The sequence below is a fragment of the Martes martes genome, assembly GCF_963455335.1.
Source record: "Martes martes genome assembly, chromosome: 4".
NCBI lineage: Eukaryota > Metazoa > Chordata > Mammalia > Carnivora > Mustelidae > Martes > Martes martes.
In genome coordinates this window covers 16412769-16439498 of record NC_137891.1, presented here as the reverse complement: position 1 = coordinate 16439498, position 26730 = coordinate 16412769, and the positions used below count along the sequence as shown (strand labels likewise).

Genomic DNA, 26730 nt, shown 5'->3' with positions numbered 1-26730 from the left:
GGGGATTTCTATGGTCAGTGTGTTTTGGGAAGATCAGCTTAGAGTGTATGCTACCCAAGTGTGCTACCCCAACCCAGTAGGGTAAGAGACCTAAAGCAAGAAGTCTGGTTGGGATTTAGTGTACAAGTCCCGGTAAGAGGTGAGGAGAGCCTAGGTCAGGGAAGTGGTAATAAGAATTGAAAGCGAAAATGGGTTCAAGAATTATTACAAATTAAAATGAGTAGAATTGATCAGATGTCTGAGAAGGATATGAGAAGAGGAAGAGAATGATGCCTGGGGTGTTGGCTTGTGAAGGTGGAAGAACGATGCTATCCCTGCTTGACAGAACAGAGGAGGAAGAGCCAGTCGATGGGGGTCAGATGATGTGTTGCGTTCGGGGCATGTTGAGTGTAAGGTGCCCATGGGACATGTGGATGGTGGTGCTATCTAATCGGTAATTGAAAACATTTTGATATCCAAATAAGAGTTAAACAGGAGACACTGACTTGAGTGTCCGTATCAGCACATGGAGGTAGTTGAAACCATGAGGGACGACGTGTTAGCCAGGAGGGAGGAACACGAGGCAGGGGTTCATGGTGGGAAATGACATAATGGAATGGGTTAGGTGTGGGCTCCAGTCAGTCTGCCTATATGCAAATCTCGATTCTACCATTTATTAGGAGTCTTGGGTGAGTTTGGTAATCTTGAATTCCTTCGCCTGCAAACTGGAGATAATAACAGGTTCTGTCTTTATGAGGTTGTTGAAGCTTATGACTGAGTTGCATAATCTGCACGAAATGGGTAGAGTCCTACACGTAGCACACAGGAAGGTCTCCCGAGATGTTCAGTGTGAGGTGGTGGTGGTAGGAGAAGCAGACAGGAGTTTCAAAGTGTTGGTTACAGAGTTTTGTTTTTGCTCAACAAGAATGCCTTCTTTATTAAGTGGTATGGAAGAAATACACCTTGCTGGAATTCATAACAAAATCAAGATTTTGATTAAAACCACGCTTTTGTTACAACAGTCTTGATTAGGGTTTAAATCATAACTGTACCAATGAAGTCGAAAGGAGCTGTCTGAAGAAACATGTTCGCGTTGTATGAACCATCTTAATGAGTGCTATTTTTCTCTGAAATGTTTTTTTCTTTTATAGCATGGTACTTTGATTTCAATGATGTATAGGTTTTTTGAAAGGGAAAAATGTATAGATCCCCAGTGTCAACTTAAATTTTCTATTATAACACCACTAAATGCATGTAAACATTAGATTCTTCATGCTTCTTATTTTTACATCAAAACATTTGGGGATTTAAATGCAAAAAAACCTTTAAAACTAACAGAATTCAAATGAACATTAATTGAATGCAATAGCTAAAACTAAATTATGCGTAGCATGGGAGTGGGGTGGTTAGACTCAAGATTTTTTTAATTTAATTTTTGAATTAATAGAATCTTCACATAATTCAGAAATAAAACACTATGAAGAGATGCACAGAGAAAAGTGTTACCGTACTTCTTACATTGTCTGCTCCGTTCTCCCCATTTCTCCTCCAGATCAGATACATTTATTAGTTTTTGCTATCGCTGTCTAGGATTTCTTTGCATGCGCGAGCCAATGCACAGTGCTGTCCCCCTGCGATTTTCACTTAGCAAGTGGAGGCCTTTCCATTTCAGTTCGTAGGGAGCTTGCTTTTTTTTTTTCCCCCTGCTGCTGCCTTGGAAATACAGCCATTAATTTATTTAACCCCTATAGAGGGGCTTTTATAATTATACAATCTTGAATATATGTCACTGAATGCAGGTTTTTGAGTTTTGCGTTCCCTGTTCATGATCTGCCAGGCAGTTGATGGTGGGATTCTTTTATCAGAACTACAGCTAACCCTTGTGTGAGTGTACTTGATTTCAGTCTCTGCTTGTCTCACCTCATGTACCTGTTAAATCGGCCTCCTTGTTTTTCATTAGCCATCCACTCCATTGGAGACACATGGCCTCGTAAATTATAATATGCCCTCAAGATGGTCTTTTCCTGGTGGAGAAAAATAAAAAAATTGTTGAAAGTTTTTTAATGGAATATTAACGTAGGGTATACCGTCTTATTTATGGTTTGATGATCTGTTTGTTCTTGGAAATACAGGTTTCTCGTATACCTTTCAACTGTGTTTCTTCATCTTTAGGGACATGGTTTGCATGGGATAGGAGAAACTGTCCACATACCGTTTCCATTTGATGAAACAGAACTACAAGGAGGTATCTTACTTTTGAATTATATCTGTTTAACGTCTTTATCATTAATCTTTGTGAGCAATTTGGTAGAAAACATAGCAGGAAGTGAATTCTTAAAATTTTTCAGTCCTAGGTGCTTATGCTGCTTTTAAAGACTGTTAGCGAAGATGGGGCACCTGGGTGGGTTGTCGGTTAAGCGTCTGACTCGTGATTTTGGCTCAGGTCATGATCTCAGGGTCAGGAGATCAAGCCCCATGTCAGGCTTCACACTCAGCGAGGAGTCTGCTTGAGATTCTCTCTCTCCTGCTTCCCCCGACTCTCCGCGCCCACCCCCCCCCCTCCCGGCCCGCTCATGCTCCTGTGCTCATAGATAAATAAATCTCAAATAAATAAATAAATAAATATTGGCAAAGATAGTTTTCTGTCATGTGCCTTTTCCCACAAAGAACTAGTAGAATAAGACTCACTTAGGACCTTTGAAGGAGTGCTAGCCTGCCTTGGAGATGATGAGTTTATCAGTGGGTCCCTGCCTGGTGGAAGACTAGGTTTTCTCTCTGTTTAGCCTTTCACTTTCCTTGTGTTGTTTATTTGGAGGCTGGGGGAGAAGATAGTTCGTTGGGAATATTTCGTGCTTAGTTGATTTTTTTCCCCCCAGTGTTACATACTGTCCCTTCCACCTCACAGGGGCTTTTTAAGGTAATTTAGACCCAGGTGTCCATCAACATGTGTGTACTTTACAGTGTACGAAGCACTTGTATGGATTCCCTCTTTCGGCATTTGAGTTTGCCATTAAATGTTATTTTTGCTATTAGAGAGGATGTGAGTTAGAGGTTGAGCTAAATTAAGCTAGTTAGAATCAAGGGGGAAAGCCCTGTTTAAAGTTAGCTCTTTCTAGGGGCCTGGGTGGCTCAGTCAGGTCATGGTCCCAGGGTCCTGGGATCAAGCCCCACATTGGGCTCTCTGCTCGGCAGGGAGCCTGCTTCCCTTCCTCTCTCTCTGCCTGCCTCTCTGCCTACTTGTGATCTCTGTCAAATAAATAAATAAAATCTTAAAAAAGAAAAAAGTTAGCTCTTTCTAGAATTGGATGTGAGCTACAAGTGCATTTGATGAAAGATGCTCACAGAATTTCTGTTAAAAGTAAATTTATTCTTCCTTCTGTTTATTATAGGAGATAACCCTCTCTCTTTTGAATGTTAAAAAGGTATATATATTCAAAAGAAAAACATTATCTGATTTAAGCTGCCATATATTCATATAGCACTTACGTTTCCCATTCCATGTAAAACTGCTGTTCTGTAACCTTATGTTATGGTTATGTTCCTGGTTTCATATGTTTTTTCTATATATTTCTGGTTCTTAGAGCCATGATGCTTGAATTTTTAGAGAGCAGTGAGTGGTTCAAGTAAACTTAGGTTAATTTATATAAGAACTTAATGTTCTTCCAGAATGATAGTAGTCACCACTCTCCCTTACTTCCCCAAAGTAGGGAAAAGGAAGGTTTTAAAAATATTTTTTTCCTCTTCACATAGCCAGACTGCAGAAGCCTTGCGTTTGAAGTTCAGTTCTCTTTTGCCTGTTGTGAATAAATGTGCGTGAAATTTGGAGAAGAGTTTTCTCTTCCAAAAAACAGCCCCTTTCTCAGAAATAAGTACTTCTCTGCAATTAAATTCTGCTACTTAATCCTTTGACACTTCATAAATTCTGTGGGAAAAATATTTGTTCACCTGAAGATACAGGCTAGTGACAACAGGATCTTCAAATGTGTAAAATCTTAAAGACTGATTAATAGCTCTCTTGCCTTGGGAGAGGATTGTGTGAATGATAAAAGAAAGGAATCTTTGTATTTGAGTATGGAGCATCTTTCTGTTTATAAGTTCACCTAGTTATGAGGAATTGCACTAATACTTGAATATTAAGGATATAGTTTCAAGTGCACTTTGGCTTTAGTTTCAGTAGGAATAATTTTACTTTTAAAAATTTTTCAAAAACATGGTGTGTATTTAATACATTTCTTGGCAGAAGCCCAACAAGTAAGCATTTGAGGCAGAATAGAACCACAAAGAGAAGCCTTGAGAATTTGCCCCTGATTGATCCTGTTTGTTTACTTAGGTAATTTGTTTTGATACAGTAAATGCCTCCTGGAGGCTGTAAATAATATGTGTACGCCGGCCTTTCACGTTCATGGGTAGTTCTTTGTTAGAATCAGTGTTGATAGATTAAAGTTCTAAGAATTGATTAATAGGGGGTGCTTGGGTGGCTCAGTGGGTTAAAGCCTCTGCCTTCGGCTCAGGTCATGATCCCAGGGTCCTGGAATCGAGCCCCGCATCGGGCTCTCTGCTCGGCAGGGAGCCTGTTTCCCTTCCCCTGTCTCTCTGCCTGTCTCTCTGCCTACTTTTGATATTTGTCTGTCAAATAAATAAATAAAATCTTAAAAAAAAAAGAATTGATTAATAGAAGTATAGTTACATTTTTGATGTCATGTTATAAAACTGTTTACTTAAAATGTGCTGTCAATCTTTGTTCTCAGAGTTTACTCGTGTCAATATGGGTGTTCATAAAGCCTTGCAACTATTAAGGACCAAAGTGGACTTGCAGCATTTTTGTGGCTATGTCACCATGTTGAATGCTTCTAGCCAGCTTGCACACCGAAAACTCAGTGATGCTTCTGATGAACGAGGTCAGCCAACAGTTGGGTTCTTTGAATTAAGATCATTATGTGGAGTTGATCACGGTCTTAATACTTAAGCAGGGAAACTTCCGTGGGGATGTTGAATTATTTTATGCTTTGTGTTTTTTCACTAAGATGATGGAGTATTCTGTAACATTATTTGGACAAACCAGTTGTTGGGATGGAGAAAACACTACATGCCCAGCTAAAGGAGTGCTAGCCTGGGGTTGGGGTACAGAATGGGTGTGGGGTGTTAGCCCTGTCATCTCTGTAGGTTTTAATTTAAGTCCTTTTGTGGGGTGATGGCTTCAAGACTTCAGTCTCTGTAAAACTGTTTCTAAAGTAGAATGAACAGTTTTTCCTGTTGAAGCTCTCTCTTTCTGTCAAAGGCACGACTGTCTCAGTAACCCAGGCCTGTAATCTTAATCTTTGTCTCTTCCTTCTTTTGCCATGATGGCCATTTAGTTTCCACATTCTGTGAATTAGTCTTTAAAAATGTCTCTCATATCCTGTCTTCCCTTCTCCGTTTTACATTCGCCGTGACGGTCACGCTGGTCTGCGTCTCAGTCGTCTGACCATGAGCTGTTGCAGCCTTGTCCTGCTCGTTAGCCTTCCTGGCTTCATTCTCCTTCCTCTGTCTCCACTCCAGCCTTCATGCTGGCAACAGCTGCTTTTCCATTTTCCTTTTAATTAAAAAATGTATTTTCCCATCACCTTCTGCTTACTGATTATTTCTGCTCTGGAAGAATTTTGGCTTGTATGTGGCTTTGGTACCAGCTCTGGTCCGTGACTCCAGAAAACCTTTCAGTTCAAACGTCTGCTGTTGATAGATGTTGATTCCCTAAAGCCTCTTAGCGTGGAATCCTGAGTAAATATGGTCCATTGCTCGATGTCCAGTGGATTGGCTTGGCTCCCTTTGAATTACATATCCAGCCTTGGTCCTTTACCTTTGGCCGGAGAATCTGAGTAAATCTTAACAGTTGGCTGCCACATATCACAGGGCATTTTCCAAACATGGAGTATGGATAAGGCAGTCATTTCAAAGCATGTCTGCTACAGTCATGTTCTATTTCTTTCATCGCTCAAACATTTATGGAGTACCCGCTTAGGTGCTGAAAGGATTGAAATTACTAAGATCTAAGGAAGGGAGACAAGCCAGTGAACCAGCCTGCTGTGTAGTGTTAAAAGGCTGCGATAGAGCTTGGCAATGGCTTAATGGGCTGCCGTAGGACAGAGAAGGTGCATCTCGGCCCACCTGAGCTATCAGAGGAGGCTTCTTAGAGAAGGTAAAGTTTGAACTCAGTTTTGAAAAGTGAGGCTTTGGGTACATAAAAGATGTTTGTTTATTTGGACAGTAGCAGCCTTTCAGGCAGAGGGAACCAGGCAAAAGTATAGCTCATCTGGGCCAAAAGAAAGAATTTGTTGGAAAGTAGTAGAAAATGAGAGTAGAGAAGTAGGTGAGGTCAGGAGATCTTGGAGGATCTCATGTGCTAAAAGATAGGAGGACTCCGAATTTTGAAGAGGAGTGACATAATCTGACTGCATGTTTCCATGGGGATAGAAGCGACTTCGGTAATGATCTAAGTGAAAGTCTGAACTTGGTGTTCTGACTTTAGAGTCCTCGTTTCCTGGGGCCTGGTTTTCACCACTTCGGCGCCACATACATTCTGAGCTGGACAGTTCCGTGTTGTGGGGCCTGTCCCGTGCGTTGAAGCCCGTTTAGCTCCCTGGATATCATTAGCGTCTCTGTTCCCATGCATGACAGCTGTATCGGTCTCCAGACATTGTCAGAGGTCTTCTGGGGGGCAGGATTGCCCCCTAGTTGGGAACAGCTGCTGTAGGCTGAAGACCCTTCGTTGTTCTCCATTGTCGTTCTGTTGCTGGAAGTCTTCTCTCCCTTTAGGGCTGATGGACGACTTGCGCCAACTACGAGAATCCTAACGTTGTGTATGTCTTTTCATTGCAAGGAGAACCTGATTTGGCTTCTGGCTCGGACGTAAATGGGAGTACAGAGTCATTTGAAATGGTCATTGAGGAAGCAGCTATAGACTCGGCAGCAAAACAAAACTCTGGTATGGCTTTAAGAATTATTTGTAGTTTTAGGGGCACCTGGGTGGCTCAGTGGGTTAGGCCTGTGCCTTCGGCTCAGGTCATGATCTCTGGGTCCTGGGATTGAGCCCCGCATCGGGCTCTCTGCTCAGAAGGGAGCCTGCTTCCCCTCACTCCCCGCCTGCCTCTCTGCCTACTTGTGATCTCTCTCTCTCTCTGTCAAATAAATAAAATCTTAAAAAAATATATATATATTTGCAGTTTTAGACTAGTTTCGGAGATTTAACTCTTCTGTTAAATCATTTGGATGTCATTTGTCTGCTCTGATTATCCATAGTGGGCCTTTTATTTTAGTAAGTATTCACTAGGAAACATGTTTATGTATTTAGAATAACAATGAAAATGTTACAAAAATAGGACGTGAGAACAATGACTTTAGTTTCATTTTTCCTGTGTTAAATTCTTTCATCTTGTTGATGTCTTACAGTGTCTCTCTCTCTCTCTCTCTCTTTTTTTTTTTTTTTTTTGGTAAAAGGCCATTTTGAGCATCTGGTGAAAACTCTGTGCCTTCCCCACAGAAGCATGTACTTACTCAGTAAAGATTCTTTCCTGTTGCAGAGATTCACTGACCCACCCTAAGTCCTCTCCCCTGTGAAGCCCATTGGTGGACCCCAGGGGTGGGAGGAATCTGAAAATTTCTGGATGTCCATTAAGAAACCCTGGTCAGTTAAAAATTTGTAAATACATATGTGATTAATAACTATAAATTGTCTTGTAGTTGCCACAACAGAAGCAGATTGGGTTCCTCTCGAGCTGTGCTTTGGAATTCCATTGTTTAGTTCAGAATTAAACCGGAAAGTTTGTAGAAAAATTGCTACACACGGCCTTTGCAGAAAAGAGAGGTAAGAGTTTATGTTCACTGTCATCTTTTCATCTGTGAGGCTTAGGCTGTCAGTTGCCACATCTTATTTTCCTTTATTTCACACATGAGCATAGTAATGGCCTTGTGTCTATTCGTTGATTGAATAAAGATTGCTAGTTTAAGGGTTTTACTATATTTTTCAAAATTAAACTTCAGCATCTCAAAACTTTGACACATGCAAACATTGGGGGCACATATTTTGGTTAATTTTAATTATGTTAACTTAGTTACCCAGATTTGGTTAGAGTGTGATATAAATTATCATGCATATGTGAGATCGTGCCTAGTGTTTGTAATATGTATGTCTCTGTAGAATGTTTCCCTTGTGCACTTCTGTCCCTCTGAGCAAACGCACTCAAGTTATGTCATGTAAATAGTGATTCTTTTGTTGGAATTATAGCTGAATTTCTAAATTTTCTTCAGTTTCGCATTTTCTAAAGTGAGCATGTATTACTTATCAGAGTTAACATGGAGGTTTTGTCTTGCATGCCGATTCTGATCCATTGGGAGCCGTTGCTAAGAGGCAGTGTTGGAAAAGTTTTACGACAGTTGAGCAGAGAGGAATGTCCTTGAATCTGACTGTCGTGGCAAGGGTGTCTGGGAGAGTGGATGTCCACAGGTCTCCTTGATTTCTTCATTTAAGAAAACAAAGTTGGATAATAATTCATTCAGTTGACTTAATATACTCTATCAGAAGATTAAAAGTACTCAGTCGACACAAATTTCAGTAATTCTCCAAAAGTCATCTACATGAATAAAAAAGTAGAAATATGATATAGCTTTAAAGATTGACACCATAATTGTTACCAGTTTCAATATTTGAAAAATACTTGATTTTGGTGGGTTGATCTATAGTTAATCTGTCAAACCTTTTATCAGGATGTATTTTAAAATTAATTTGGGTATTTGAAGTTGGTATCATACTTGTCATTCCTAGTTGAAAAGTTCTCTTTCATTTAACATTTATATTTGCTGCTAATAGTTTAAGCTTTTGCTAACGGTAACTTCTCAGTTTTGGTTTTATACGTGATTTTTTATTTCAAAATGGTCTTTTTAGGCATTATTAACTCCCAGTTTTAATATTATTAGATTGATGAGAACCATGGCAATTTTCATTGCCCCCAGGACAATTTCATTGATGAGAACCGTTGAAATTAAAAAAAAATTATGTGATTAATCAGAATATATTTACATATATAAATGCATTTAAGTTGCTGAAATTAAACTCTTGTGAGATATTTGTTCTTCTCATTATATTTGTTTTAAACTTTTGCCCCTGTTTTTCAGCCTTCAGAACCTCTTACATTCCAGTAGAAAACTCTCTCTACAGGTCCTTAACTTTGTTCACTCATTCCAGGTAACAAAATTTTAAAAATATGGTATTTGCATAGAGCTTTAGAGGATGCAGAACACTTCCATGTTTGTCTTGGGTCTCCACAGTAATGAAATAAGCATTAATTTTCATTGATAAATAAAGATGCTGAGATTTAGGAAGTTCATTTTCTTGCACATGATTTTCTGGCCGGGTGGAGAAGGTCTAAAGCTGGGACTCTGTTCTGTGCCAGGGCATCATTCAACAGAAATGTGTTATGCAGCTCCCGTGGGCCCCGCATCACACTAGGTGCTAGTTGCTGGGTATGATCTGCCTCTGTTAACTGCAGTAGTTCTGGGTCGCTGAGAGGCGGCTGTTTGTAGTTCAGGCCAGTACTGTAGACCTTTTGTCTTCCCCTCCCCCAGGGAAAGAAAGGGTACTCCGTAGATTTGATTTGTGGATAAACTTTTGGACAGAAATATTTCTCTTCAGAATATCTGATCCAGTGTTATAAATTTGGAGTTCTGTTTCATTTATTTTTTTCAATAACTACTTGAGGCTGCCAGACCCTTTACTAGGTGCTGGGGAAGCAATGCTGTCCAGGACACTAGTAGAATTTATAATGATGTTTGAGAGACAGAAGATAGTGGAGTGAACATTGAAATATGTAAGTAATTACGGATTTCAGTAAGCACTTTGAAGGAGCCAGACTCCTTGGGATCTGATGGAAGCCAAAGGGAGACCTAATTTAAATGGACAGAGATGATACATAAGCTGAAACTTCCTAAGGGATGGAAAAAAGTATGTTGTGCAGAACTTAGTAGGAGCAGAGGTCCTGTGTCGGGAAAACACTCTGTGTCCGAGGGAATGAAAGAAGGCTGGTGTGGCCGAAGCCTCATGAAAGTGGTTGGGGAGGTGGGGCGTTGGCAAGAGGTGAGGCGGAAGAGGAGGGGAGGCAGGGCCTTCTAGAGGATAGTAAACAATTTGTATTTTATTCTCGAGTGCAAAGAGAAATTATTAAGGACTTTTAAACAGGAATGACATTATTTCTGATCAACTTTTTTAAAAGATTAGTTACTATTTGGAGAGCAGATTAGAAAGGGACAAGCTTGTTCAGAGACCATGTGAGAGTTTTTGGTAGCTGAGCACCCTTTTGAATTAAAAATTCTGCCTGTATCCATAAGAAAAGTTTATTACCCGTGTGTACTGTTATATCAATAAATTCTGTATATTATAAAACATAACACAAAAATAGAAATTCTGCAAGGATGCAGTAGTTGATACAGGATTTCTAAAATTTTTGTAGTCCCATACCCTATTTTGGAGACCACTGGCCTAGGCTATGGTGCTGGGCTGTGGTGAATGAATAAAGTAATTTGGGATACATGTTGGAGGCAGATTGCTGGAACCTGGCAGTTAATTCAGTGTGAGGAAAAGATTGATGGTGAAAGGAAGGGAGGAGTCAGGCATGATTCTCCAGTTTCTGGACTAGCTTGATGTGTGGAGTAGGGAGGGCAGGGGAAGAGCTTGGACAGTGAAGGTTATGGACCTGGTAGGTGTCGAATGGATGGCGAAACACCAAAGAGTGTTTGGTGTCCTGGGGAAAGGTCTGCGCTAAGTATGTGAATCTGAGAGCCCTGGGAGCGCATGGAATGTTCTGGTGCTTAATGCTATGTGAGGGGTTTTTAGAGATTGTCTAAGATTGTCTAAGATTGTCTAAGATTGAACCTTTGTCTTCTCTTACAGTCTCATAGCCCATTATTTCTATTTATTTCCAAGCACTTACCGTAGTCTGACTCGTACTGGCCATTATCGCATTGCGGTGATACCTGTCTCTGATTATCTCAGGGTCTGTGAGGTAGAGATCTGCGTCTCCCGCAGTGCTTTGCGTTCCATAAACATTTCTTGGGTCAGCAAAGTCTGTATTTATTATGGGCTGTATGAAGTAGTTTGGTAAAGTGTTGGTCATCGGATTTGTCTCCTTTCTTTGTCTCTCAGGAAGGTGCTTCGACCCTGGACGTTCCCACAGAGGCCGGCTTTTCCAGCGTGCTCGCGCCGTCCTGCGCCGAGTCGGGCGTCCCACTTCCGGCCAAGAACTTAATATTTAAAGATGGCGTCTTGTCAGAGTGGAGTGGACGGTCACCTTCCTCGCTTCTTATTGCTAATCTCCATTTGCAATAATTCGGTTCCACCCTTCGTTGCTCACACTTCTGCCTTTTTTCTTTCTTAATGTTAGCTTTATAGTGCCAGCCACTGAAAAGCATCGTGCTGCGGCAGCGCGGTTCACGCTTCACTGATGTTCAACGGTTGGGGAACGGGTTCGCGTTTTCTGAAGTTTCCCTCATTATGGCACCTCCTCGCGCAACAGAGAGCTTTTTAGCAGCCTGCACTGTATTTTTTACCTTGAGACAATCTGCATTTCTTTTATAAAACTGAGGATATATACTTTATAGGCTTTACGATGACTGTTACCGTTTATAAGCAGTCACTATGAATATTGTAGTGGTAATTTTATATGTTAGTTTATCAAACATAAATCTTGTTTAATTTTATATTTTGTTACCTACTCTTTAGGGGATCACGGGAAGAGGCGGAACTCTTCCCCTAAAAAGGCTTCTTGGTACTTTAAAGTAGCAAAACTATAAAACAATAAACATCCAGTTTTGAGAGATGATATGATGGGGCATTAAGAATTTCTGTGGATGTCTGTAAATTATGTATATGAGTTGAACGTTGTCGAAGGTATGTAAATCAGCATAGTTATGTATAACTTAACCTTGATTTATAAGGTCTTAACTCAGACTATCACTATACATTGACATCTCATGAGAAGCTTTGAAAAACATTCTATTTTTAAACCAATGTTTATATGTGGACTTCCGTTGTCACTCTGGGCTTTATATTTTCATAGAGTCTTTATGGAAGAATAGAATTTATTTTCCACTCTTGTAACTGTGGCTGCTGCACGTTTTCATCCAGACTGATTCTTTGTTTAGTAGCTTTACCAATGAATTGTTACAAAATCGAATTTGATGTTTTGAAACCAAGGATTGTGATTTTAGGTTAGAATTACATATTAGAGGCATTAAGGCTATGTCTTCTGATCAAAAACACTTTGGTGATAAACCTGCTTTGAAGACTTTCTTAGGCAATCTGGATCTTAAATTTATGTGACTAGTTTTGGAGAAACTGAGAAAAATTGAGTAATTTCAAAATGTTTCTTGAGTCATTGGTTCTTTTAGATATCAAATGATAATAAGAATAATTGGAATCAGTTTCTAGATTTTCTAAGTTACTTTCCTTGGGAAGTTTGTGCAGTGTTATAGTTTAGTGTAGCTCTTCTCATAGGATAATGGTTTGCTCGTTTAAAACTGTAACCAAACTAACTGGTCAGACAACATATGTATCTAAAATACTAAAAGCGTTAGAAAATTCGGGAATGTTAGAACCTAAACATTTTTGCTGATAATTTTTGTTATTTATAGAACTGGTATTTGTGTACTTAACATACTTCTGGAAATATATGCCTTTCTTAAAACTGTTAACATAACCATGCATTCAATACCATGGCCTACCTATAGAATTGAATATCTCGGAGCAGGTCACCTGTGACACGCAGTGCTATGTTTTGGGGTAAGTGCAGTAACGTTTCGTTTTCTACTTTGTCTTATATGAGGTAGAAATCAAGTGTATGTTATAAATGTTTGTCTATAAAAGGAAAAATACATACTAATATTAAAATAATTTCTTATGACTGTGAATCACTCATTTATTTTTCCAATAATTGATATTGTACATTCCTAGTGCTATTAGGTATGTATGTAACTTTTATAGTTTTTCAACAGAAAGTTGTAAGTATTTCACTTGATCAGGGCTCTTTAATCTCATTTTCATCTGCTTTGTTTATGTTAACTGTCGTTATTTTATTTATTCCTGTGTTAACAATCTAAGCCTACTATAATGACATGTACACTAATAAAGAATCGAATAATCTGTAGTTGTTGGCGGGGAACCCAGTGAGTGGAAAGTTGAAAACTTAAAATATGGGAGTGATTTGCTGCTATATTTCCTTTGAGAGATAATGGAGGAAGAATTGGAACCTAATAGTGATCATGAATTTTAGGGAAAGTCCTGGCAAAACAGGTGGGCAGCTCCCATGAATGAGGAAAGGTTCTGAGTCTCAGTTGAAAAACCTCTCATACTTTTAAGGAGGGAGAATCTGCTTTTTAGAGCTGTTAGTAAAATGTGAAAGCTGCTTTTGTGCTTTGCTTTATGCATTTGGCTTTGTTTCATCCGTGTGTTAACTCATGGAAAGATGCAGCTCCTAATCCTACAGGCGTTGATCCAATTCAACAAAACGTTAAATTTTAAGTGTAGACTTCATTTGCCAAAGAAGACTTATGAAAGAATTTTAAAGTAATTTCATTTGGCTTTGTGCTACCTCCCCTTTCTTTTCTCCCCTTAATGTGCTTAAACCATGGGAAACATTCTCTAGAAACCAAGAGAAAAATATCACAAAGGACACAGAATTTGGTGTGGTACAGTTTCACCTCTCAGGTGGGTCTACAGAAATGGGACTTTGTGTCATTTAAAACCATACCTGATTTTCTCGATTCCTTTATTTCATTTTAAATCTGTGATCAGATGATTTTGTATTCGTTTTTTGGGGGAATATCAGTTTCTTTTACTTGATGTTGTCAATCTTCTCTGCCATTCATGTTTCTCTTTTATGTTCAGTGTTTCAAATACAGTTTGTATTTAAAGATTTTAAAGTACCACAACTCTGTAACTGAGTACAGTGGCTTGTTTTCTGGTATGATGTTAATATACTGCAACAAAATGTATAAAGTGTTGTCAATTTGATTATTGACACATATAATATGTTTACAAATAAACTGTGGTGTTGATCAAATTACTGCGAAAATGTGTATATAATCTCTAAGTCCTTTTCTTAATATTAAATATAGCCGTGCTTTCAGTGCTGTGGCTTTACTTTTCTTTAATGACCTTTTAATTTCAGATTTAGAAGACATTTCAGATTTATAGGAAGGTTGCAAAGATAGTCCAGATGTTTTCTGTACCCTTCCCCAAGCTTCCCCTAATGTCACCACTCTATAAACTATGGCATATCTGTCAGAACTCAGAAAACTCAGACAATACTATTTACGATACTATGGACTTTATTTGGTATTTATCTGTCTTCTGCTAATGTCCTTCTGCTGTTCCAGAATCCGATCCAGGACACTGCATTGCATTTCTTTAGTCATTGATGCCTCCTTTGTCTCTTCCAATCTGTAACAGTTTCTCAGTCTTTCATGACCTCAACACTATGAAGAGTGCTGGTTATTATGTAGAATGTTCCTTAATAAATGGGTTTGTCTGATGTTTTCTTGTGATTAGATTTGAGGTTATGCTTTATCAGGAAGGATACACAGAGATGCTGTGCCCTTCTGCACCGTTTCACATCGTAGGGTACATGATGTCTGTAGGCATTACTGGTGATAGTCTTTCATTGGCTAAGTTGGTGTCTGCTGGGAATTTCCACTGTAAAGTATTTTCCCACTTCCTATACTTTCTGCCTTTGGAAGAAAATTACTAAGTCTAGCCCACAGTAAAGTGGAGGAGGGTAGTATCTATATACATTACTTAGAATTTTTCTTAAAGTTTGTTCTTCTTTCCTATTTATTTGAGCCTTTGTTTATATTAGTAATGTGATCATGGCTATTTATTTTATACTTAGGTTAAAATCTAATACTGTTATTTATTGTGTAAATTGTTTCAGCTTGGGCTGTTGAGAACTCTTTGAGGTTGACTCCTAAATTCTTTTGATGTGCCTTCCTTTTTTTTTTTTTTAAGACCATATTTTTACTTTCTAGCACTGCCAAGTATTATCTTGATGCAAGCTCTAGAATTAGCTGTTTCTTCAAGGAACACTGGTTGCTTTTATCGGAGACTGCTATTTAGATACCAAGATCTGGGTGTTGGGTGTGCTTACTGCTACTGCTTCTACGGTTTTTTGGTGAAATGTGCTAAGAGTTACTATACGCATACTAACCAGTATATGGTACACATCTCTGTAATTATTTCTCGATATATCTGTATATATGTTGAATTAAACATTCATTTATACTCACTGAACCAGCACTGCAGGGTTCATTCTAGTTTTGCCTCTGTGTTCGTTTATAACTTCTTTCTCTGAGAGTGAGAACCCTGGCTTCTTTATCTATAATTTATTTGCTTATTTGTTGAACCTTGGAATATTTCTAAAGTGGTTTTGGAATAGTCAAGTTCTACCCCTGTGAGAAAAATGGCCCCACTGGAGTACAGTGTTGAAAAAAGTGTTTTATCCTGAGCCTTATACTAGCTACTCCAAGCATCATTTTCCAAGGTAACTTAGTTTAGCTCCCATTATTTCCCACTTCTTTCATTAAGGTTATGTCAGACATTTGGAAAACAGATTGGCTTGTCACTCTGTGCCTTCCATCTGGGGCCTCTTACATCTCAGTTGAGTTTTTCATACTGTAAAATTCACTTTGTATGGCCTTTGACAAATGCATGGTATGTTCCCACCGTCACAGTACTGTAGAGAATAGTCCCATCACCCTAAAAATTCCTCTCTTACTCCCCACCCTCACAACCACTTATCTGTTTTCCATTCCTATGATTTTGCTTTTTCTGGAATGTCATAAATGGTGGGATTGTACAATTTGTAGCTTTTTAAAATCTGGCCTTTTTTGCAATGCAGAATGCATTAAATTTGTGTTATATGAATCAATAGCTCATTCTTTCTATTGCTGAGTACTTCGTTGTATGGATGTATGAAGGTTTATCTTTTAATGGTCACGTGTAGGTCTGTAATATAAACACAATTTGTTTTGCTGTGGGATTGGTGACTCATTTGCTAAGTGTATATTTAACTTTATAAGAAACTACCACACTGTCTTCTCAAGTGACTGCCATTTTGCATCCCACCAGCAGTGAAGCAGAATTTCTGTTATAGTGGTAACTTCGTGGCTGAAATGTTCATTTCCTCATGAAAATTGATGTTGAGCATCAGTCTTTTCATATGCTTATTTTCCACTCATATATTTTGGCTGAAGTGCCTATTCAGATCTGTTGTCCATATTTTAAAAAAGTTGGGCTTTACTGGGGCTCCTGGATGGCTTAGTCTGTTAAGCATCTGCCTTTGGCTCAGGTCATGATCCCAGTGAGCCGCTCCACTAAGTGGGGAGCCTGCTTCTCCACCCTCTGCACCCCCAACCCCCACTCGTGCTCGCTCTCTCGCTCTAAACTCTCCAATAAGTAAGTAAAAATATTTTGAAAGTAAATAAATAAAAATTGGGTTTTATTGCTGAGTTTTAAGAGTTCCATAAATTATTCTGAGCACAGCTCCTTTGTTAGATGCATATTTTCCAAATATTTTCTCCCAGACTGACTTGTCTTTTCACTTTCTTAATAGTTCTATTAAGGAACAAAAAAGTTTCTGATTTCTTCTTCTTCTTTTTTTTTTTAAAGATTTATTTATTTATTTGACAGAGATCACAAGTAGGCAGAGAGGCAGACAGAGAGAGAGAGGAGGAGGAAGCAGGCTCCCTGTTGAGCAGAGAGCCCGATGCGGGGCTCGATCCCAGGACCCTGAGATCATGACCTGAGCCGAAGGCAGAGGCTTTAACCCACTGAGCCACCCAGGGGCCCCAAGTTTCTGATTTTGATGGAAATCTACTTTATTTTTTTTAATGGGCTGTACTTTTGATGCAGGTACTTAAAAAACTCATTACAGACTCAAGGTCATGCAGATTCTTTGTTTTTCTCTGAAAGTTTCATAGTTTTTATGTGTAGGTCTTAGACACATGTTGAACTAATTTTAACATATGGGATGAGATTTATGTCAAGGCGTGTTCGTGCATGTGGACCTCCAGTTGATAGAATGCCATTTCATGAGAAGACTCTTCTCCTCATTGCATTGTCAATACACCTTTATCAAAAATCAGTTGATAAGCCTGTAGACAGAAAGTGGACTGGTGGTTGCCTGAAGTGGAGATGGGGAGTGAGTGCAAATGGGCATATGTCATTTTGGGGGGCTGGAAATGTCACCACAAAATAATTGGATTGTACACTTAAGGGAATTTGATCACGTATAAGTTACCCTTCAATAAAGCTGTTTGAAAAAAAATCTGTTGACATTTGTGTGGGTTGTGTTTCTGCGCCCGCTCTTCTGTTCCTTTGATCAATGTGTCTGTCCTCTGAATACCACGCTGAAACTGGATAGCAGGAGTCCTCCCTACTTTGTTCCTTTTTTTTTTTTTTTTTTTTTTTGAGAATCGATGAATTGATTTTAACTCTTCTAGTTCCTTTGCCTTTCCACATAAATTTTAGAATTGGCTTGTCAGTATCTATACACAAGCTTTGCAGGGATTTTAATCAAAGTTATATTGAATCTATAAATTAAACAGGAGAATTGACACCCTAACAAATATCTCTCTATTTATAACTTGGGGGGGGCAGTGCTGGGTACTTTTGTAGGTTTCAGCATACATAAACTACATATTTTGTTAGATTTCTTCATAAGTCTTCATTTTTTTGTGCTGCTAGAAATTTTGTAAGATTCCAAGTTAAAGTTATTCATTGCTTATATATAGAAATATGACGTACGTTTCAGTTTTGCTTAACTCACTTAGTGAAATTTATAGTTAATTCTTGGAGATTTTCAACATAGATGATTCTGTGGTCTCTGAATAAAGACATTTTATTCTTTCTAATCTGCATGCCTTTTAGTTCTTCTTGCATTATTTCACTGGCCAAACTACCAGTATAATATTGAATAGGAGTTAGGAGAACAGACATCCTTGTCTTGTTCCCCCATCTCAGGGGAAAAGTATTCAGTCTCTAGCTATTAAGTATGATGGTAGCTGTAGAATTTTAAGTCACCATTAGGTTAAAGAAGTTCCCTTCTACATACTGAGGTGTTCCCCTTTTTTCTTTTCTTTATCATGAACAGATGTTGGATTTTGTTTTTTGTTTTCATTGTATTCAATGAGAAGATTAAATGCTTTGTTTTTATTTAGACTCAGTATGGTGAATTACGTGTGGGTTTATGGGCATTTATTGTATGCAGTACAGGCATATCTTTTTTTTTGCTCACCACTTTATTGTTTCACAGATAATTAACATTTTTTACAAATGGGAGGTTTGTGGCAACTTTGCGTGGAGAAGGTTATTGGCACCATTTTTCCAACAGCGTTTGCCCACTTTGTGTCTCTGTGTCATATTCTGGTAATTCAGTGTTTCAAACTTTTCCACTGTTATATTTGTGATGGTGATCTGTGATCAGTGGTTACAACTCACTGACAGCTCAGATGATGGTTAGCAGTTTTTAGCAACAAAGCTTTTTTAAAGTAAGGTATGTACATTGTTTTTTTTTTTTTTTTAAGATTTTATTTATTTGACAGAGAGATCACAAGTAGGCAGAGAGACAGGTGGCAGGGCGGGGGAAGCAGGCTCCCTGCTGAGCAAAGAGCCTGATGCGGGACTCGATCCCAGGATCCTGGGATCATGACCTGAGCTGAAGGCAGAGGCTTAACCCACTGAGCCACCCAGGCGCCCAACATTGTTTTTTTTTAGACAGTGCTATTGCCCACTTAATCGTCTCCACTATAGCCCAGCAATTGCACTACTGGGTATTTACCCAAAGATAAAAATAAAGTGATCTGAAGGGTCACCTGCTCCGCAATGTTTATAGCAGCAATGTCCACAATAGCCAAACTATGGAAAGAGACAAGATATCCATCGACAGATGAATGGATAAAGAAGATGTGGTATATATCTCTACAATGGAATATTACTCAGCTATCAGAAAGGATGAATACTTACCATTTACATTGATGTGGACTATGTGGAGCGAAATAAGTCAATCAGAGAAAGACAATTACTGTATAGTTCACTCGTGTGCAATAGAAGAAACCTGGCAGAGGACCCTAGGGGAAGGGAGGGAAAACAGAATGGGAAGTCATCAGAGAGGGAGAAAAACCACTATAGGAAACAGAGTTGCTAGAGGGAGATGGGCGGGGGAGATGGGGTAATTGGTTGGTGGAGGTCATGTGATGTGATGAGTACTGGGTGTTACAGGGAACTGATAAATTATTGAACACTACATCTGAAACTACTGATGTGCTGTAAGTTGGCTAATTGAATTTAAATTGAAAAATCATCTCCAGTATAATGTAAACATAACTTATATGCACTGGGAAACCAAAAACTTCATTTGATGTTATCATATTCACTTCATTGCAGTGGTCTGGAACCGACCTGATCTATCTCCAAGGAATGCCTGTATTCCCTCACTGTCCTTTTAGTCAGTGGGATCAGAGTAAGAAAGTAAAAAGATTAAGTGAGGTAAATTCCAAAGAGAAAATGTTTGAGAATTGCCCAGAACAGATGGAAGGAGTCCAGAGGTACAGAAACCCCATGCACATCAATAATGAATTTAAGAAACAATTCAATCACATCACAAAAATAATTAGAGAAAATGTTAGCCTATATTATGAATCCAACAAAACTATCTTTCAACAACAAAGGTGAAAAAGATGTTTTCAAAAATAAGTTACTAAGTTTATCATTAGACTCACCTAAAAAACCACTCAAAATTCAAATAAAGGAGAATTACTCCAGAAGGAATTTCTGCAATATGGGAAATGCTGCACACAGATGCTGATTAAAATGTTGATTAATTTTTTTTCTGAATAAAAATAAAAACTATGTTTAATATGGGAGAGTAAGGAAATAGGACTAAAATCCTAAAAAATGATGGCAAGTGAGTCAGGAGATGTTTTACATAGAGTTAAAGCACTCCACTCATTATATTTTTTAGAGAGTAAATAATAGTCTTTGATTTGCACACCCAACACTTATATTTACTAAATGGCAAACGGGGTGCTAGTTTGTAAGGGTGGATCGGTGAATTAAAAATTCTGGACGTCATAGAGCTTACATTCTAGTTAGTGGGGACAGACAGTAAAACAAAACAGCATACACATTAGAGGGTGGTAATTCTATGGGAAAAAAAGAAAAGTCATGGTGAGAAGGATGGCAAACGCTAAGGCCTGGGATTCTAGTTCACCCGTAACTGGTCAGAGAAGACCTCAAGAGGAGGGAGACATTTAAACAAAGACTTAATGAGAATATGAGCCATGTAGACATCCGGGGAAGAGCGTTGAGGGAGAGAAAACCATCTGGGCAAAGGCTCTCGGGTAGAAGCGTGCATGACAGGTCCAAGGACCTTCAAGAAATGTGGCGAGCCTGGTTAAAGGGAGCTGGGGGGTTGCTGGACAGACCTGGTAGCAGGAGAGGAGGCCAAAGGTTTGGTATCTTGCACTTGGACTCAGCTGTGCAATCACTAGGTTTCGAGCAGAAAAGCATACAGTGTGACATTTGATCAATCCCTCGGGCTGGTATGTTGAGAATAAGGGGCAAGCATGGAATTTGTGTATGTGCAGCAATCCACGTGTGAAGTATTGATTTCAAGAAGAAAAAAAGACCATGTTTTTAGCAAACTGAGAGAAGGAAGGCGCTTTCTCAACCTGATAAGATGTATCTACTAAAAACCTACCACAAACATCATTTTAGTGGGAAAGTGTTAGAACCCCCCCCCTTTGAACTCAGCAACTAGATTAACATACCCAGAATTCCTACTTTTATTAAATCATATGTGGGAGGTTCTAGCGGTGAAGTAAGAAAAAAAAAAAGGTTTGGAAACAATGAAAGGAATAGCCATTATCCACAGATGATGAAACGATATAGAAAAGAAATTAACCTGGTAAACTATTAGGCTCAGTGGGTTAAGGCCTCTGCCTTCGGATCAGGTCATGATCTCAGGGTGCTGGGATCGAGTCCCGTGTCTGGCTCTGCTCAGCAGGGGGCCTGCTTCCTCCTCTCTCTCTGCCTGCCTCTCTGCCTACTTGTGATCTTTCTCTGTGTGTCAAATAAAGAAATAAAATCTTTAAAAAAATAAAAAAATAAAATTCAGATGCATCTCTATTCACCAGGGATAAACAAAAATTAAATATTTTGAAAGGTGCTAAATGGCAAAAACCTCAAGTTCCTAGCAATGAGGTTGTAAGAATTTATGCAACGCTGCTACGAAGAACTTCTTTTGAATATCAGCGTTTACATAGAAAATAGAAGCCCCACTAGTTATTTTAACAGAGAGAAGTAAAATAGAGTCCATGAAACAGTTTTTTGGGGGAAAAGGAAAACCGAGATCACACAGGGTCAGTAACTGCAGGAAATCTACCTCCCCCAGGTCTGAAGTAACCCTCAAAGGAGGTGAGCATGATCAGAACCTCGAAGCATGGAAGAACCCTCCAGAGTCTGGAAGCTGGCCGCTAAGGAGACAGCACCGCTGAGCTGCCGAGCTGCCCTGGGAGCTCTGGGAGGAGGTCCCCCGTGGTGCTGGGACTTGGATTTGAGGAAGGAGCACCTCCCGGCTGAGGGAGAGAAGCGGAAACTGGACTAACATTGCCCATGGTGTGGTAGCAATTCCGTTTCCCCTCAGTAACCAGGGTTATCTGGCCGGTTCAGTGACCCCCTTGATTACCTGCTCTTTCAATGACGTAAGGAGTTCCAAGGTGGCCAGGTGGCAGTCTCGGCTACTGGTTCAAAGGAAGCTTTGCTGTGCTCCCTAGAGGAAGCATTCCTCCCTGGGGAGCCTAAGATCTCCAGATGGAAAAGCAGAAATGTGGCAAATGGTTTATTAGTGTAGTCGTGAAGGGAGCCATGCCCATTTCCCCTCCTTGACTCCTGGGCCCTCGTGTTCTGAATATGGGAGAGCGGGTGCCACGAGGTGGTTGCTGATTCAAAGTGTTCAAGATTCTCTAAGATAGAACCCTCCAGGTGTGCACATGGAGAAGACGTTCCCCAGTGGGAGCTCTTGCAAACTGCTGGTGGGGTATAAATTGGAAGAAGCTTTTTTTGGAAAACAATTTGATACAACCGTGCAAAGCTATGAATTTACATACCCTGACATCCAGCGTTTCTAGTCCTAAAAATGACTTAGGAGGCAAGGAGCAGCATTTCTGCAGCCGCAGAAAATGGGGGTTGGTGGAAATAATCCAGAAGTCAGTAGAAGATTCAAACAGATGATGTGTTCATTCCCCCCCCCCCCCCGCTTTTTTTCCCGTTTGTGCTTCTGGAGGTTTTCCTGTAAAGACTGGTGATCATCTGTGTAAGGGTGGGTCCCCCCCGCCCCGAAGATCACTGGGATGTGCTCAGGTGGGGCTTGTTGTGGGGTGGGAATCACTGAAGGAGGAAGCCGCTTTTTCCTAGGTGCTTCCAACTGTCTGGATCTGGAGGTGTTTTCTCTGGGTCTGAACAGTGTTAATGGTCAGTGTAATGGTGCGGTATGGATGCTTGTGCCACTTCTGGTTCAAGGAGAGGTTCTACAGAGACTTCTAGTTCCTGTCCAGAGGTTATCAGCGTGGCTACCAAGCTCGGGGAGCTGGGAAGGGAAGAGGAGTCAAGGTTTTATTGACCATTCTCTTCCATCCCCTGCCTTACTCTGCCCGAGCCTTTCTGACTCAGTTTCTCCTTACATCTTAGCTGGATGAGGAAGAGGTGTGATTTGGGGGAAATCAGCACTCTTTATAACGAACTCGACTTTCTGGTGGATTCCCCTTCGTCTGCTCTGAAAGCCGTCTGCCCTCCCAATGACCCGCCTTCCATCTTCGTGTGCTGCGGTTTGGTTACAAACCTCTCTTTATTGGCGATTATCTCTGCTTCTCATTCTCCTTGTGGTTTTTAGTGCGCGGTTGCCAAGAGAAGAAGGGCAGAATGTTCTTTAACTTTTCAAAATCAGAAATTCTCCCAACCTCATTATATTTTGTTTATTCCCTTAGGGGACAAGGAACTCCACCCGCAGAGGAAGCCACTGTGGGGGTGGGTGTAGTGGATGGAGGGGCGGCCGATCAAAAGGGACATGTGGGCGTGTCCCTGTCCTTCACCTCGCCCTTTCTCTCTCTGTTGGGTGTTCGTTCTTTGTGCTCAGTCATTGGCTGTGGGCTGCCCTGAGAAGACTGTGGCCCAGGCTGGAAAGCTGAGGGTGACCCTCAAGGAACCAATAGCTGGGGGCTACCAGATAGCCACCCTCTTTGCAGCTCGACAGCTTGAAGGGGGGTGCCTGGGTGGCTCAGTGGGTTAAAGCCTCTGCCTTCAGCTCAGGTCGTGATCCCAGGGTCCTGGGATCGAGCCCTGCATCTGACTCTCTGCTCAGTGGGGAGCCTGCTTCCTCCTCTCTCTCTCTGCCTGCCTCTCCACCTACTTGTGATCTCTGTCAAATAAGTAAATAAAATCTTTAAAAAAAAAAAAAGATGGCGAGAGCTCACTCAGCCTGGATCCCCCGTGACTTCAATGAAGAGAGCATCTGTTCTCTCCTCACCCATCCCCATGGTCTGACCAAGGTGCCATGTGCAGTGAACCCACCACAGTGCAGTAAAAAGGGAATATCCACCACTCTCTGAACAGGCTAACCCTAAATTACTTCCTCTCAGGGCACCTGGATGGCTCAGTCGGTTAAGCGTCTGACTCTCGATTACGTCTCAGGTCGTGATCTCAGGGTTGTGAGTTGGAGCCCTGCGTTGGGCTCTGCGCTCGGTGGGAAATCAGCTTGAGATTCTCGCCCTCTGCCCCTCCCCCTACTCTCTCTCTCTCAGAATAAATCTTTTTTTTTTTTTTTTTTTTAAGATTTTATTTATTTATTTGAGAGAGAATGAGTGAGAGAGAGCATGAGAGAGGAGAAGGTCAGAGGGAGAAGCAGACTCCCCAAGGAGCTGGGAGCCCGATGCAGGACTCGATCCTGGAAGTCAGGGATCCTGACCTGAGCCGAAGGCAGTTGCTCAACCAACTGAACCACCCAGGCGCCCTCTCAGAATAAATCTTTAAATTACTTCCTCTCTTTTCCAAACACGTATTTGTTGTGAGGCCAAATAGTTTTCATATACTTCAGTCAAAATGACATCTCACGACAGATGGAATACAGAAGCATATGCGAATCCAGATGCCTCTTAGTAAGCCAGACGTTTACAGAGATCTGCAGGGACAGACAACAATGCTCTTTTTGTCGCGGAAGGACTTCTTCTTTGAAAAATAGAGTTACTTTTCATTACATATGTTGTTTATGCTAACATGTAATGGGTTTATTATTATACGCTTAACTGAATTAATAAATGCTCAACATTTTTTGCAGTTTTAATTTCTACTAAAGATCAACAGATATAATCCATTCACACAAAAGCCCTTTGGAGGCCTCAGTAATTTTTAGTCTTATAAAGGAGCCCTGAGACCGGAATGTTTGAGAGCTGCTGACCTTGACTCCTCCAAGTGTGACGGCAATCAGAGATATACACATGTTTTAAAATCACCAACAGCCATAGCCTCTATAATTGTTTACATTTTTATATTATTTTTAGAAAGCTTTTTAAGTCACCATTATTTTCCAATTAGGACACAATTTGCTTTCACTACGACCAATTGGAAAATGCAGACAAAAACGAGGAAGACAAAGTGAACCATAATTTCAGTTCCCCAAGATAAACATGGGGAACTCTTTGGTGTGTTTCTTTGCAGTACCTTTTCCCACTTATTCAACACAGAAACACAGACACGTAGAACAACGGGGAACCTCCCTCTACATGAAGTCTGGTCTCTTGCTTTTCCCATTTCACATTACCTCGTTAGGATTTTTTCATTTATCAGATGTTCTCTGAAAAGGTATACTTTCATGCCAAAGTTTCTTCATGGATATAAAGCATCATTAGTTAAGTAAATTGTCCTTTTTTTTTTTTTTTAAATATTTTATTTATTTATTTGAGAGAGAGAGAGAAAGAACATGAACAGGGGAAGGGGCAGAGGGAGAAGCTGACTCACCGCTGAGCTGGGACCTGGAGGCTGGGTGCTGTGCTCGATCCCGGGACCCTGAGATCATGACCTGACCCAAAGGCAGACGCTCAACCAACTGAGCCACCCAGATGCCCCAGTTAAGTAAATCGTCTTAAAACATTGTGAGGATCAAAACTTGGGTGGTTCCTTAAGGCCAACTGAATAAAATGAAAGTTACATTTATTTAAAATAAAGTCCACGAACGACTAGCCCATTGTCTCAATCAAAAAAAAACTCCCAATGAAAGCCTAGTGAACGTCAATCCCGAATAAATCCTAAGACGCTCCTTCTTAGGCCCAAATTCAAGAGTGTGATTTTTCTCTCTGTGCGGGAGGACAAGGGCAGAGCTTGGGAAAATGTGAATCTGCTCTAAAATGTTCTGTTGTTTTTGTACATCTTACCCTTGAGAGAAGACAACGGACACTTTCCACTCTGTAAGCAGAAACCTGCTTCATCCCAAGTTGACTGTCCAGCAGAAGTTTGTCTTTAGACCATTCCCACCGTCTTTTGAAGAACAACGTTGAAAATCCAGAATGCCAAAACACAGGTGCCCGATTAAACCTTTCTTTAAAAGTGATCTCTCGGAAGTTCATCTTTGCCTTTGTTTCCTTCGCCTTTGGAGACATATCTTGAAAGAAGTTGCTGTGGCTGATATCAAAGAGGTTACTCCCTATGTTCTCCTCGAGGATTCTGGTGGATTCCTGTCTCACGTTGAGGTCTTTTATCCATTTCGAGTTTATCTTTGTGTACGGTGTAAGAGAATGGTCAAGTTTCATTCTTCTACATATAGCTGTCCAGTTTTCCCAGCACCATTTATTGAAGAGACTGTCTTTTTTCCACTGGATATTTTTTCCTGTTTTGTCAAAGATTATTTGACCATAGAGTTGAGGGTCCATATCTGGGCTCTCTACTCTGTTCCACTGGTCCATGTGTCTGTTTTTATGCCAGTACCATGCTGTCTTGGTGATCACAGCTTTGTAGTAAAGCTTGAAATCAGGTAACGTGATGCCTCCAGTTTTATTTTTGTTTTTCAACATTTCCTTAGCAATTCGGGGTCTCTTCTGATTCCATACAAATTTTAGTATTATTTGCTCCAGCTCTTTGAAAAATACTGGTGGAATTTTGATTGGAATGGCATTAAAAGTATAGATTGCTCTGGGCAGTATAGACATTTTAACGATGTTTATTCTTCCCATCCAAGAGCATGGAATGGTCTTCCATCTTTTTGTGTCTTCTTCAATTTCTTTTAGGAGTGTTCTGTAGTTCCTCGAGTACAGATCTTTAACCTCTTTGGTTAGGTTTATTCCGAGGTATCTTATGGTTTTTGGTGCTATAGTAAATGGAATCGATTCTCTAATTTGCCTTTCTGTATTTTCATTGTTAGTGTATAAGAAAGCCACTGATTTCTGGACATTGACTTTGTATCCTGCTACATTACTGAATTGCTGTATGAGTTCTAGTAGTTTGGAGGTGGAGTCTTTCGGGTTTTCCATATAAAGAATCATGTCATCTGCGAAGAGAGAGAGTTTGACTTCTTCCTTGCCAATTTGGATACCTTTTATTTCTCTTTGTTGTCTGATTGCTGTTGCTAGGACTTCTAATACTATGTTGAACAAGAGTGGTGAGAGTGGGCATCCTTGTCGTGTTCCTGA

The 26730-nt window shown here is 40.1% G+C and overlaps 1 protein-coding gene across 2 annotated transcripts in view; it reads left to right on the top strand.

Moving 5' to 3' along the window:
• The window catches only part of FAM91A1 (family with sequence similarity 91 member A1), a 44305-nt gene extending 30240 nt beyond the window's left edge, over positions 1 to 14065 (top strand). For both annotated transcript variants that reach the window (XM_080803169.1, XM_080803170.1), the window contains exons 19-24: positions 2152 to 2224; positions 4728 to 4877; positions 6836 to 6940; positions 7696 to 7819; positions 9127 to 9196; positions 11150 to 14065. In XM_080803169.1, the coding sequence (XP_080659295.1) occupies positions 2152 to 2224; positions 4728 to 4877; positions 6836 to 6940; positions 7696 to 7819; positions 9127 to 9196; positions 11150 to 11332 (705 nt within the window). In that variant the 3' untranslated portion in view covers positions 11333 to 14065. The remainder of the gene's footprint in view (positions 1 to 2151; positions 2225 to 4727; positions 4878 to 6835; positions 6941 to 7695; positions 7820 to 9126; positions 9197 to 11149) is intronic.
• Positions 14066 to 26730: the final 12665 nt, after the last annotated feature.